The sequence below is a fragment of the Gopherus evgoodei genome, chromosome 5, assembly GCF_007399415.2.
Source record: "Gopherus evgoodei ecotype Sinaloan lineage chromosome 5, rGopEvg1_v1.p, whole genome shotgun sequence".
In the NCBI taxonomy this organism is placed as follows: Eukaryota; Metazoa; Chordata; order Testudines; family Testudinidae; genus Gopherus; species Gopherus evgoodei.
The window spans coordinates 44403181-44415365 of NC_044326.1; the positions used below are offsets into that span (position 1 = coordinate 44403181).

Sequence of the window (12185 nt, forward strand, 5' to 3'; positions counted from 1 at the left end):
TCGGCAGGAGATCCTCTATTTTTAGCATTGCAAAACAGAAAACATTTGTATATTGTTACTGTAAAGTTAAGGGGTATGTGTTTGATGGGTATGCAGTATTGTTGTAGCCATGTCAGTCCCAGGATATTAGAGAGACAAGGTGGGTGAGGTAATGTATTTTGTTGAACCAACTTCTGTTGGTGAGAGGGACAGGATTTCAGCCACACAGAGCTCTTCTTCAGGTCTAAGAAAGGTACTCCCAGCATCACAGCTAAATGCAAGGTAGAACACATTGTTTAGCATAAGTAGTTAGCAGATGGTGTAAGGGACCAATCAAGGTGTATTGGTCTATTACCACCTCTGCAGTCACAGGACAACGGTGAGATTCTTTAACAGCCTTCAGCTCAGTACAGATCTTAATCCCATGCTTAGCTTAAAGCATGTTAGTAGTGTCATTGGCTTCAGTGGAAGGCTCATGTGATTAAGTTGTTTGCTGATTTGGAGCCATCTTTAGCTACATCTTTCACACAAACCATCACTGTTAGCGGAGTTCCTACATAGCAGAATGGGATCTACCAGTAGGAAAAGATCTCTTATGGGAGACCTCTCTTCACTCCCTGAAACTGCAGGCTTCAGGGTCTCTGGCTGTTGTGACCGGAGGCTCTGGAAGGCCAAGCAGTTACTCCTAGTGGGGAGCAAGATCACAAACCACTTCTCTTGGTTACTGTTGGGAGTTCTTGTAGTAAGAGATTCTTCTTTACTGCTCCCCCTATGTGATGGCCAGCTTTTCCAGGCCAGCCTGGAGAAGTAGGGGGCAGTCACAATCTTTTTGAAAAGTATCAATTCTTATCAGTCTGATAATGGTAATTGTTGCATTCCAGAGGGATTAAAATTAATTCATAATGAAGTTTCACTCTTCTAGAAGACAAATGAAACTTCAATATAAGAGGAGTGAGGGTCAGTTGAAAGTGACTTTCCCTTCACTTGAAGTGCAGCGTCACTAGAGCACTATATGAGTTGCAATATAAGTGGTTTGTATTGTCTATACTATTTGTGTCTGTTTGTTTGACAGAATACTCTTACTTTACATTAATCTATAATGTCATAGCCTGCACTTTTGTTTCAGTTTTTTATGTGCCTAATATAATGTAGAAAATGGCTGACTATGTTTTGGATGATTTTTGTATGTATAATCTGAACTGAGAAGTTGTACTTTTTTCTGTTTTCTTTATACGTTTATTGACTTTTAAGGTTTTCTATATCTAGCATTTCTTCTTTTGCTTTTTAAGATTACAGAATTTTTTCCTACTTAGTTTTGTAAAGAAAAACTTTGTCTCCTACTTTTTTCCTATTGCTAACATTATCTGCAGTTCAAATAGGAACATGGCAAGTAAAATCTCAGAGTAAAGGAAAGCTTAGAAAAATGAAACAGCCTCTCCAGACTGGCACAAAAGAATAGCTGACTTCAGTCAAATCTGTGCCAATTTAGTTACAACAATGAAAACCTTTCATTCAAAGCAATTCAAGAGGTCAGGAGCAGGTTTGCATCCCCAAAAAATCAACTGTTTTAAAAATATAATTGTCAGCATCCTAATTTTTGAAGTCTTTGTTACTTTGAATTTAATCTCTAACTTTTCTAAACTAATACTAAGAAGTTCCCCAAACAGCTCAGACTCATTACAGTATTTTTCTGCACTACTGTTTTAATAGATTGGAAAAATGCCAATGTGAGTTTCTTTTGACTTGGAGTCTTGAAAGAAAGAAAAATGTTTTAATGAACTAGGTTATAGCCCAAAGGTGTTTCATTCTTCTGCAGATTCCTGCTTTACTGAAAAAATTTTCTTCTCTAAACTAAGATTTTAATTGGATAGTCTTTCTTTATTTTGCCTTTCTATTACTCTGTTACAATCCTCCTAGGCCTTCTCAATATAGTATGGTTTTAAAAATAGAAAGACTGGTTAGGCACTGGTTCTGCAGAAACTTCACAGACTGTGACACAATGGGCCTACTCTTATGCATGAAGGCAGGCAGATACGCAAATGTCTGTAGATTCAGGACCTTATATTGTCTGAATATAAGATTACTTTACTTGGATGAAAAGTGTTCTAGGAATTCTACTATTGTTCACTGATACTGGAACGCAGTTCAAAAAATTAATGTACACACAGTGATGTTGTGATAATTCTTCCAGGGTTCCACTGTTGCCTAGTTGTACCACTAAATGTTTCTACAGCATAATGAAGTCAAGTGGACTTTGTACTGTAGGCCAATAACATAAGTTTTAACAAAAGCACGTAATACAGCTTATGTATTAAGTGTTTGAATTTCTGCCTACATCCATGCCTTAATCAGATTCAGTAGATGCTAAATATTGTTAAATATTAAACTCCATCAGTAGTCTGTGGCCTTGATCATTCAGAATTCTAATAAATATAATTATTTCCTTATTCAACAGTGCTTGTGAGTTCTGTGTATATCTTGCTCTGAGATGCACACGTGCTAAAATAGTTAAAAGATCTAAAACATGAATTCCTGTGAACTTCATTATCAAAAACAAATACTGATATGATAGCTAAATTATTAATTTACTATAGGTATAAGCATAAGTTCTATTTTATATGAAAAATAATCCTTTAAGATCAACTGAATATAATTGCTACAAAGATTCTTACATTTAATCCATATAATTATATAATTTTAAGTAAATACTAGAAATGAAAAATGTTATTACCAACCACATAGGTGGCAGTTCTCTTTTAATTTCCCTATGTGTATGTAACTTTTTTTTAATTAATGCTAGTTATGTGTACGCATAGAGTGCAGAATAAACTACTCAGCTCTGTTGCTACAATCATATCAATGCTACAGAAGAACTTCCCGTTTTCTGAAGTGTCATAGAATTGTTTCCTGCCATAATAAAAACAAAGGCAATAACTCCAATACATTTTACAATAAGATTTTTGGCTAAGCTTCAAATGAATAGCAGTTAAAATATACCTGGGAGGAGGAGAAGAATACAGATGTAAGAGCAAGGCAAGATCTAGCTAGAATTTTTAGTCCTAACAAAATGCATTTAAAAATATCATGGGAGTGACTGTATACTAGAATCCATTAACTTTATGCTCATAAATTATCTCTATCCTTACCGTTTTTAAAAATTTGTCCCACATCCCCTTTCTGGTCCAGTGTGCTGCCAAAAAATCTAAACTGTGTTTTATTTCTGTCAGGAAACAGCATAGCTACAGAGCGAGGATTGACTTGTCGAAGAACCACAAGTGGAAACTCAGTTAATAAAACTGCTGATATAAAATATTAGTAGAATGGATAGTCTACACTTTGCATAGTTCATATTTTGGCACATCTCATCAGTTCATATAACTAGTTACCTTCATTAAAAATAACATGGTTTTACACATTTTTAATATGGGAAACTGTTCAGTAGAGTATCTCAGAGGTGTTACATATTATACAGTGCTATGATGATTCTCAGTGTTCTACTGGAAAATGTTATTGCTTAGGTATGAAAGGATCAGTCATGGGCCTAATCTTGAAAGAGCATCATCAGCTCGCTCCCCTTGACTTACAGGAAGTACTCATTCAGCACCTCAGATAATCAGACCCCTTTGCCCCCTCTTCCGGATAGCTATTTTCCAAGTTTAAAACAGCAAGTTAGCTGCATTCTCCCCAACCCCTCTCCAAGAAAAAACAGTTTAGGATGTACTCATTTCCCTCTTTGCTTTTTCATATTTACTGTTTCTGATACTGTTTGCGGAGCTCAGTTGCATACATTTTGGTTTAGGGGGCTTTGTGTGTAGAATAGATTTCTGTTTTGGTGAAGATTGAGGCGCAGTGTTTTCCAGTTATTAGAACAATGGGGGGGATTTAGGATGCCTGAAGTTCTATTTCCAGCTTGACCACTATCTTGCTTAGTCTCCATAGTGCCTGAGTTTATCCATCTCTAAATGGGGATAGTACCTAATGTACCTACCATGCAGGATGGATATGAAGCTTAATAAATGTTTGTAAAGCACTTTGAATAACTCTTGAGTTGTCTGGTTTTATTCCCTGTTTCATCATGTATTGTGTACTGCTTCCCAACTGATTAGTGAATCAGAAATTGAATCATTTCCCTTGTGAGAAATCTTGTACATTCTCTCAGAGAAAGGAGTACATAAAAATGCCATGTCTGCATCTTTTTTATTTTCCTTCACTTGATCAGCCATTAGTAACTTAGTGCTAGATTTTTATGTTTTTTTCCCCTATGGTTATGGCTTCTGTATCAATTCTCATCCTTTTTTTTTTCCCCCCTCTTGTCACAGTCATACCAGTCCAGTTACATGGACCAAATGAAGCCAAACAAATACAGTGTCATTTATCCTACCCCAAATATGTTGCACAATAAATTCTATCAACCCCCAGAAGGACTATCTAATGGAATCCAAATGGAGCCAGTTGACCTTACAGTGAATAAACGAAGCTCACCACATTCAGCTGGAAGTTCTCCTTCTCCTCTGAAATTTCAGACTGTACATAGAAGAGCCTCACCTGGATTAACTTTGTCCTCACCCAGCCCACCTATGAAAAAATTCACCCCACCACCTCCCCCAGGAGTTCAACCTTTTTCCATGCCATTAACAATCCCTCCAGTAATGGCTGCTCTTTCACGTCCTGGACTTAGGAGCCCTGGAATACTTCCAATTATACAGCCACTTGTGGTCCAGCCTGTTCCTTTTATGTATGCTCCACATCTCCAGCAACCTATAATGGTGTCTACTGTTCTTCCAGAAGAGTTGGAAAATCCAAGTAGCATGCCAGGTGGGTGCTGTTGTGCTATGTTTCTCTTCTATGCGGGACCAGTGATCCTTTATGCAGCGCAGTTGCCCTGGGTGCCAACTTCTGGGGGCTTGCTGTACTGCTGTGCCATTCAGTGGTTAGGGGTTGTTTTTTGGGGGGATGGGGAGGTGTTCCTCCACTCCATTCAGCTGGCTATTGGGGGAGGAGTTGTTTTGTCTTTTTAGTTTGCTTTGATGTGGTGTGGTTTGGGGTGTTTTTGTTTTGCTCAGTTGCTGGGGGGAAGAGAGGGGACATGACACATTTTCTTCCAGCAAAGCAATTAGGGTCACTACTCCTTTTTTGCTAGTCAGATCTGGAAAAATAACTGTGTATCCATGAGTTTTTTAGGATAAGTCAAAATATTTTGAAGGGAAATGAAAAAAGGAGACATATTCTTTTGTCTTCTTCTAAAACATACAATGCCTAGACTTTACTGTGTGAATATTTTCCTCTAGTCTTACTGGATCAAATTTTGCTCTCATTGATACCCATATAAATCTATTGATATAAATAAAAGTAATCTAGATTTGAACTGGTACACATAAGAATAGACTTGTGTTGCATTCTAATTCCTCACGAGATAGACTGAAAATTGAAAAGTCTTGTATTCTAATACGAGTCTTGATGCAAGATATCATGTTGTTAGTTTGGGCGGTTTTGTACAGATTTTGTCTTTCCTTTTAACTCACATAACACTCTATATATTTTATTTTTTCCCCCTCTAGTGCCTGTAATTGAATCTTATGAGAAGCCCACATTAAAGAAAACAATCAAAGTAGAACCAGGAATTGAATCGCCTGGGACTGAGTTCTATCCTGAACAAATGTCTCCTCCAATGATGACCTCTTTGTCTCCTCAGCAAATAATGTTGCAAGAGTAAGTAATTAGTCCTAAAGTATCTATCTTCAGTTGAATAATGAAACATACTGCCTTGCTGTACATAGGGTTCCATATACACAAGCTACAAAATATAGGTTCTTTGAGGGGAAAGCTACTGTGCTTTGATACATTTAGTAAAATATCATAAATAAGGGTTGCAGATTGTAAATGAATTGGGTTTTGTGCTTAGTTTTTTCCTCTTCTAACTTTCAACCTCAACTTTGTTTTCAGCAGTGTAATGGTTAGTATGCATGCTATGTACATGTGAACTACATAGATCTTCTGTATTTGTATAATGTGTTCCTAAAGTCATATAGGGCCCAGTCCTGCAAACCACTACAAATGGAGCTTCTAGTGAAGTCAATAATAGTTCTTCCTGTAATAGTCTCGCAGAACCAGGCCCATATTTAAACAGGTATTAAACTGTGGTAACCTGGAAAAATATTACACTGGGGCTGAGGTGAATTTTTGTGACCTTTTCTTAGAGAAGGAGCAACACCTCTGGTGGTATTTGCTAGGGAGAAACCTCTCGGGTTGCAGAAGTGCTTTTTTTGTCACATGTAACTCCATTCAGATCTACCTCAGTTGTAGTGTTAAAAATCTCCATTTCCTCAGGAAAATTCTGGCAGCCACCACAGCCACTGAACATTCTAGAGAGCCTGGCCCATGCTTCAGCCAAAGCAGCAGACACTGTGCTGGGAATGCCAGAACAGTTACAGCAGTAGTTGGAGGAGAGCTGGGTTGGGCTTCCCCCAATAATCCCTCCATCCTCAACAGCCTGGCACATGAAGCATCCCCACCAGAAGCATCATACGGGACAGGAGTCCCCCGCCTCCCAAGGGTGGGAGGAGAGCGAGCCAAGCAATAGGAGCCTAGGGTGGACCAGAGAGAATGAGCTGAGTTGGACTCCCCTTGATCACCCCCTGGACCCAGCATTGGGCACCAGCAGCCCTTCCTCCACTCTGGCGTATCAGCATTCTCCTACTGCCATGTAGTGTTTTTAGGTCTGCTGTAGTGCTGAAGGCTCATGGTTCAGATCCTACTATTGATGCATGATAGGGAGGTCATATTGCATTAAACTATCATTCTTTTAGTTGCAAAATCAAGCACCTGAAAGTTAGGAAAGTCAAATTTTGAGTTTCCTGTGCAACCTTATTTTGGTCCCCTTCTGAACATGCATTATTATATTTATATAATAACATACTATCTTTCCACAGGACCCTTGCCTTATTCAGTGCATGTGATGTACATACAAGGAGACTGAATGAAGGTGGCAAAAGCAACCATGAATCTGGCATTTTCTAACTCTTGAATTTGTTATCTAAACATTGGAGGAGAGGAGGGGTTGTATGTAAAATACATAAAAGCCGTTGACATCTTACAATAAACATTGGTGGATTGTACAATCTAGCTATCTTAACCCAAGTCAACATCTTTTGTATGGGAATTAAAGAAATATCAGAGTTCTCCCTTTAAATCAAAGTTAATGTATTGTTCTCAGATTATTGCCATACACAGACATGGATGAAACGTAATATGAAGCCTTAATTTTGTGTTTTCTTGTTTGTGTGAAATCAAAGTTTGACTCATGCTACCATCATCACGTGGGCTATGGGTGTGGGGACAAGGCCGTGCTTAAACAAACTATCATAACATGATTTTTGGAAGACATTCTTGTTGAGGGAAGACACCCACATGTGAAAGGCTCAAATAAATTCAGATATACTTGTGTAAGCAGAGACAAGACCTTGTGGAATTACAAATGATCTTTTATTTCAGCAGTTACTTAATAATGTTGGCCCTTCTTCCAGCACCATTGTCTCATTTCTTAAAGCAGTGTCCTCCTCTGGAAATCACTTGCAGAATTCTGTAGTCTTGCTGCTTGGCTTCTCAATGGAAGAGGAATAAGAAAGAGGGAGTCTGCATGTACTCTAAGTGTAACTTGCTTTATTTACACACCTATACCAGTCTGGAACAAAGGCCATCACAAACTGCGTGCAGGCAACCTCTTCTTTCATCAGTGTCAGCTTGCACACCAATGCTTATTTCTCAAGAAGCTGGTGTCTCAAGAATTGCCTCCAAGTCCAGAGAATAAAACAGAGAATTTACTCTCTTCTGTCTTCCACAACGTCTGTCAAAGGACTACTACATTACAAAACTAACAATAATAGAACATTTCTTCTAAGACTAAAAACTTGCTCACATTCTAGGAACATGTAGAACTATAACAGCATAATCTGGTGACTCCATCATAATATTTTAAATACATTTAATATGATGTTGAACAACAAATTTTTCCATCTGTAGGCATGCTTTTTTGAGTTATTCATGGCACCTTAGACTCACAGAGAAGTCACCAAGTATATACTGGACTCAAAGCAGTGGTGGGCAACCTACGGGCCACATGCGACCCATCAGCGTAATTTGCTGGCGGGCTGCAAGGCAGTTTGTTTACAGTGACTGTCCACAGACACAACCGCCCGTAGCTCCCAGCGGCCGCAGGTCACTGTTCCCTTGCCAATGTGAGCTGCGGGAAGTGGCATATTAAGTTTCACTTAAAAGCTAGAAAATATTTAAGAATCTGTAATATGTATTCATTAATCATTTGGAAAATGTGTCCGGTGAAGCTGTGTGATTTAAAAGGCCTGTCTGTTTAAAAAAAATATTTTGCTCTTTTCCTTCCTCTGACATTGGCATAGAAGGCAGGTTCGTGACTGGTCCCAGTGATTTATATATGCAGCTGATAATATCCTTAGAAAGGTGTGTTTATTCACATATACACATAATTGTTTATATATATAATATAAAATTGTACATGCAATATATATATATATATGTCTTACCTGAATAGTACCTGTAGGGTTAAAGGCAAGAAAATCATGTTTATGAAGGTGGTGTGCCAATTTCAGACATCCTGTGGGTGTGACATGCAGTCTAAACTCTACTTTTAGGAATTGACGTCAGTCGTAAAGGGAGGCCGCACCCTTCTGTCAGCACCAAACAGGAAATTCTTAATTACTCTCTAAAGGAGTGGCTGGAACAATAAAGACTCTGAGTTCTGCTTTAAGACTAAAGATATGATGTCTATAATAATATGGAAAAGCTATTTTAAATTAAAAACAAATTAGCTGCCTTCCAAGGAAGAATAAAAAATGTAAATAAAAGCAATGAAAGTTAACTGGAAACTAACTGAGAGAGTTTGGAAATCCTGTGCGTACTTGCCTGAGAAACAAGTCTGACTTTCATTCCTTTATAAGTAAAAATAAATTAAAATCCAAGCATGCTGAGAAGAACATCTTTGGTTTTGCTCATGCCACAAAGTGAATAAATTCAAAAGAGGAAAGAATCAAAATATTACTGCTAAAAATCTGTGAAATTTGCTAAGTTGTCTTAAATTTTTTTACATGCATGTAATGTAGTTCACATTGCTAAGAGACAGAGTGGTAGTGAATAAAGGGGCTCTATTGTGGATCATTGCAATATGGTTTACTTTGTCAAATACTTTTCATCAGTCATAACTATAACTTCACTTCATAGGAATCACCCTTCAGTTATAGTTCAGCCGGGAAAGAGACCTTTACCTGTGGAATCTCCAGACACACAAAGGAAACGCAGAATACACAGGTGTGACTACGAAGGTTGCAACAAGGTCTATACTAAAAGCTCCCACCTAAAAGCTCACAGAAGAACGCATACAGGTATGAGTCTTGGTACACTTTCCTTTCATCCATGTTGGTCTGGATCAGTCAAGGCCAGGCTTCTAGTTTCTGCAGAAGACCAGCTCTAGATATAACAGGTGCTTCAGGCTTTTTCAAACAAAAGGAAATATATGGGCTAGCGTAAATTTAAACAGAACAATTTGGATAAAGTAAAGACCACCAAGACAACATTCTAAAGAAAGAATGGGTAAAGCAATCTAAATGTATCTCCTTCTGCCAGCTCACTGAGTCCTAGTCACATGTCCCAGGAAGTCCCATCATGTAGTGATAAAATCTTCCCTTTAGTCTGGGTTGGCTACAGAAACCCAAGATTAAAATTCAGTGGTAATGGTAGGTTACATGTCAGGTATAAATGGTGAAGTCATGCAGTTTAGACAGGCTTGACATTCATTTGAGTTTACAAAATGAGTGACAGAGAATGGATCACTTGATGATTACCTGTTCATTCCCTCTGGGGCACCTGGCATTGACCACTGTTGGTAGACAGGATACTGGGCTACATGGACCTTTGGTCTGACCTGGTACGGCCGTTCTTATGTTAAAATGTGTGTAACATAGGGTATGTCTACAATTGGAGTTGGGGTGTGAAAGCTCAAGGAGAAATACTCACACTAACTGATTGAACTGGCACACTGCAAACAATGTAGCCAGAACAACATGAGCAGTGGAATGGGCTAGCCACCCATGCCCATGGTCTCGGGTACATACTCTAGGCATCCCATTCTGCCCGCTGTGCTGCTCCAGCAACAATGTATTTTTTGCACTCTAGGTCAGTCAGAACTAGTGTATGTCTCCTTGAGCTGGGAATAACACCACTCACTCCAAGCATAGATAAGCCCTTGCAGGCCATGGAGTAGAAGGGGGATGGAGCAGGAAAAGCAGCTAACAGGAGGTTGTAAGTCAAAGCAGGCTCCTTGTGTTAGTTTCTTTTTTCCCTACTGTACATGCTTCTGCCCACATGGTATGCAAAGTACTCGTTTGCACACTCACCAAATGCCAAATCAATGCAAGTTGCACTGCCTCACAAGTTACATCACTGCTACATTTGGCTTTGAGACTTCCATAGGAGTAGCACTCATTTACACAGGCCTGAACTGGGTGCCAAATGTAAAGCGTCTTAAGATTTGGGCATTGCATCCAGCCACTCTTAAACACTGGCCAGTTCCTTCTGAATGCTCTTTTCGAAGAGCTCCTTTCAAATAAAGATGTCCCCCTACCTATTCTCAATCACCATGTTCCAGGTATGCCCTGACACGTCTGGACAAACACTGGAAGTGTGTGACAATAAGACATGTTCAGAGAAGATTCAGGGCGTGATTCCCATTTACACTATGGCCATTTACACCTCAGCAACGTCACGGAGCTTAGTGTGAATGAGAATCAGGCTCATAGAAAAGACATTAGTTAAGCAGACCCCCCTTTAAGTATAACCTTTTATGACAACATCATGACATTACGGTAACTTGTAGAGACTGCAACAGACTGCAACCAGATTGGGACCCTGTAGTGTTAGATGCTGTACAAACGTATAGAAGAGACAATCATCACCCCCCAAAGAACTTACAACATAAGGACTCGATCCTGAAAATGCTTAGACTCAAGCTTTACTTTGAGCACATGAATAGTTTCATAAGGTTGTGCTTAACTTTATTTAAGTCTAAGTCTTTGCAGGATCAGGGACCGAAGATTAAGACCAAGTGTAACAAACCAATGGCAGGGGTAAGAAAGGGAGGGATGGGTTGATAGAGTAATACAAACAAAATGTAACACAAAAACCTTCTTGACCTAGTCACTTCATGCACATTTACAAATTCGTAAGCAAACCAAGAACTTCACAAACTATGCTACCTAGGTAGGTCAGTTTGGATGAGCGGAAAAGAATTAGTAGGGGTCTGAATGAGAGAGGGAGAGGATGAATCATATGGTATAAAGCAGTTAACAGATTTTTGTGATAACATTCAGAAACACCCTGGAGAAGCCTTTTTCTCCCCCACTTTAAATTCCTTGTTCTTTGTTCCCTTTCCCAGGTGAAAAGCCATACAAGTGCACCTGGGAGGGATGCACGTGGAAGTTTGCTCGTTCTGATGAACTAACACGACATTTCCGGAAACATACCGGAATCAAACCCTTCCAGTGCCCGGACTGTGACCGTAGTTTCTCACGCTCGGACCATCTTGCTCTCCACAGGAAACGCCATATGCTAGTCTAAATGTCTCTTGTCCCTCAACTGCCCATCACGCTTTCTTTTTTACGTGTGCATTTTAATTTGGATTCAGCTGGTCTGAATCTCTGCACTTACACAATTAAAAGGTTCCATATGGTCAGTAATAGATGTTATCTAACCCTGCTATGTCCTTGCCACGGGTCAGACCTAAAGAATGTGAACATTTTTTTTTCTAGGGATGCTAAGCAAACCCTTCCTACAGACAGTATGTGTAATGTATTCCTTTGTGAATAAGGGAATTTGTAAACTAGCAACTTTGTTGGTTTTGCTATATAATCAGCCAGCATAAATTGATCAACTAGTAAATGTTATTGAATATCCAGTCCTTGCCAGAGACTTTATTTACGAGCCCTGCAAAGGATACTCTCCTTTTATGCTCAACAGTGCAATGAATGGACTTTCCAACATTGCTGGTTACAGCAGCATGTTTAAAGCAACACTTTTAGAAAGACACCTTCTCACTGTAGAAATCCCCTCTGCCAAGACAGTGAATGACACTGTAATAACTAACTAAGTAAATGAAAGATTACGTGATAGCTGATTTGGACTAA

At 39.0% G+C, this 12185-nt stretch overlaps 1 protein-coding gene across 8 annotated transcripts in view; it reads left to right on the forward strand.

Annotated features, from left to right (window-relative positions):
* The window catches only part of KLF3 (Kruppel like factor 3), a 29403-nt gene extending 17447 nt beyond the window's left edge, over nucleotides 1-11956 (forward strand). For all 8 annotated transcript variants that reach the window (XM_030563195.1, XM_030563192.1, XM_030563197.1 and 5 more), the window contains 4 exons: nucleotides 4299-4794; nucleotides 5538-5688; nucleotides 9229-9389; nucleotides 11438-11956. In XM_030563195.1, the coding sequence (XP_030419055.1) occupies nucleotides 4299-4794; nucleotides 5538-5688; nucleotides 9229-9389; nucleotides 11438-11619 (990 nt within the window). In that variant the 3' untranslated portion in view covers nucleotides 11620-11956. The remainder of the gene's footprint in view (nucleotides 1-4298; nucleotides 4795-5537; nucleotides 5689-9228; nucleotides 9390-11437) is intronic.
* The last annotated feature ends 229 nt before the right edge of the window (nucleotides 11957-12185 follow it).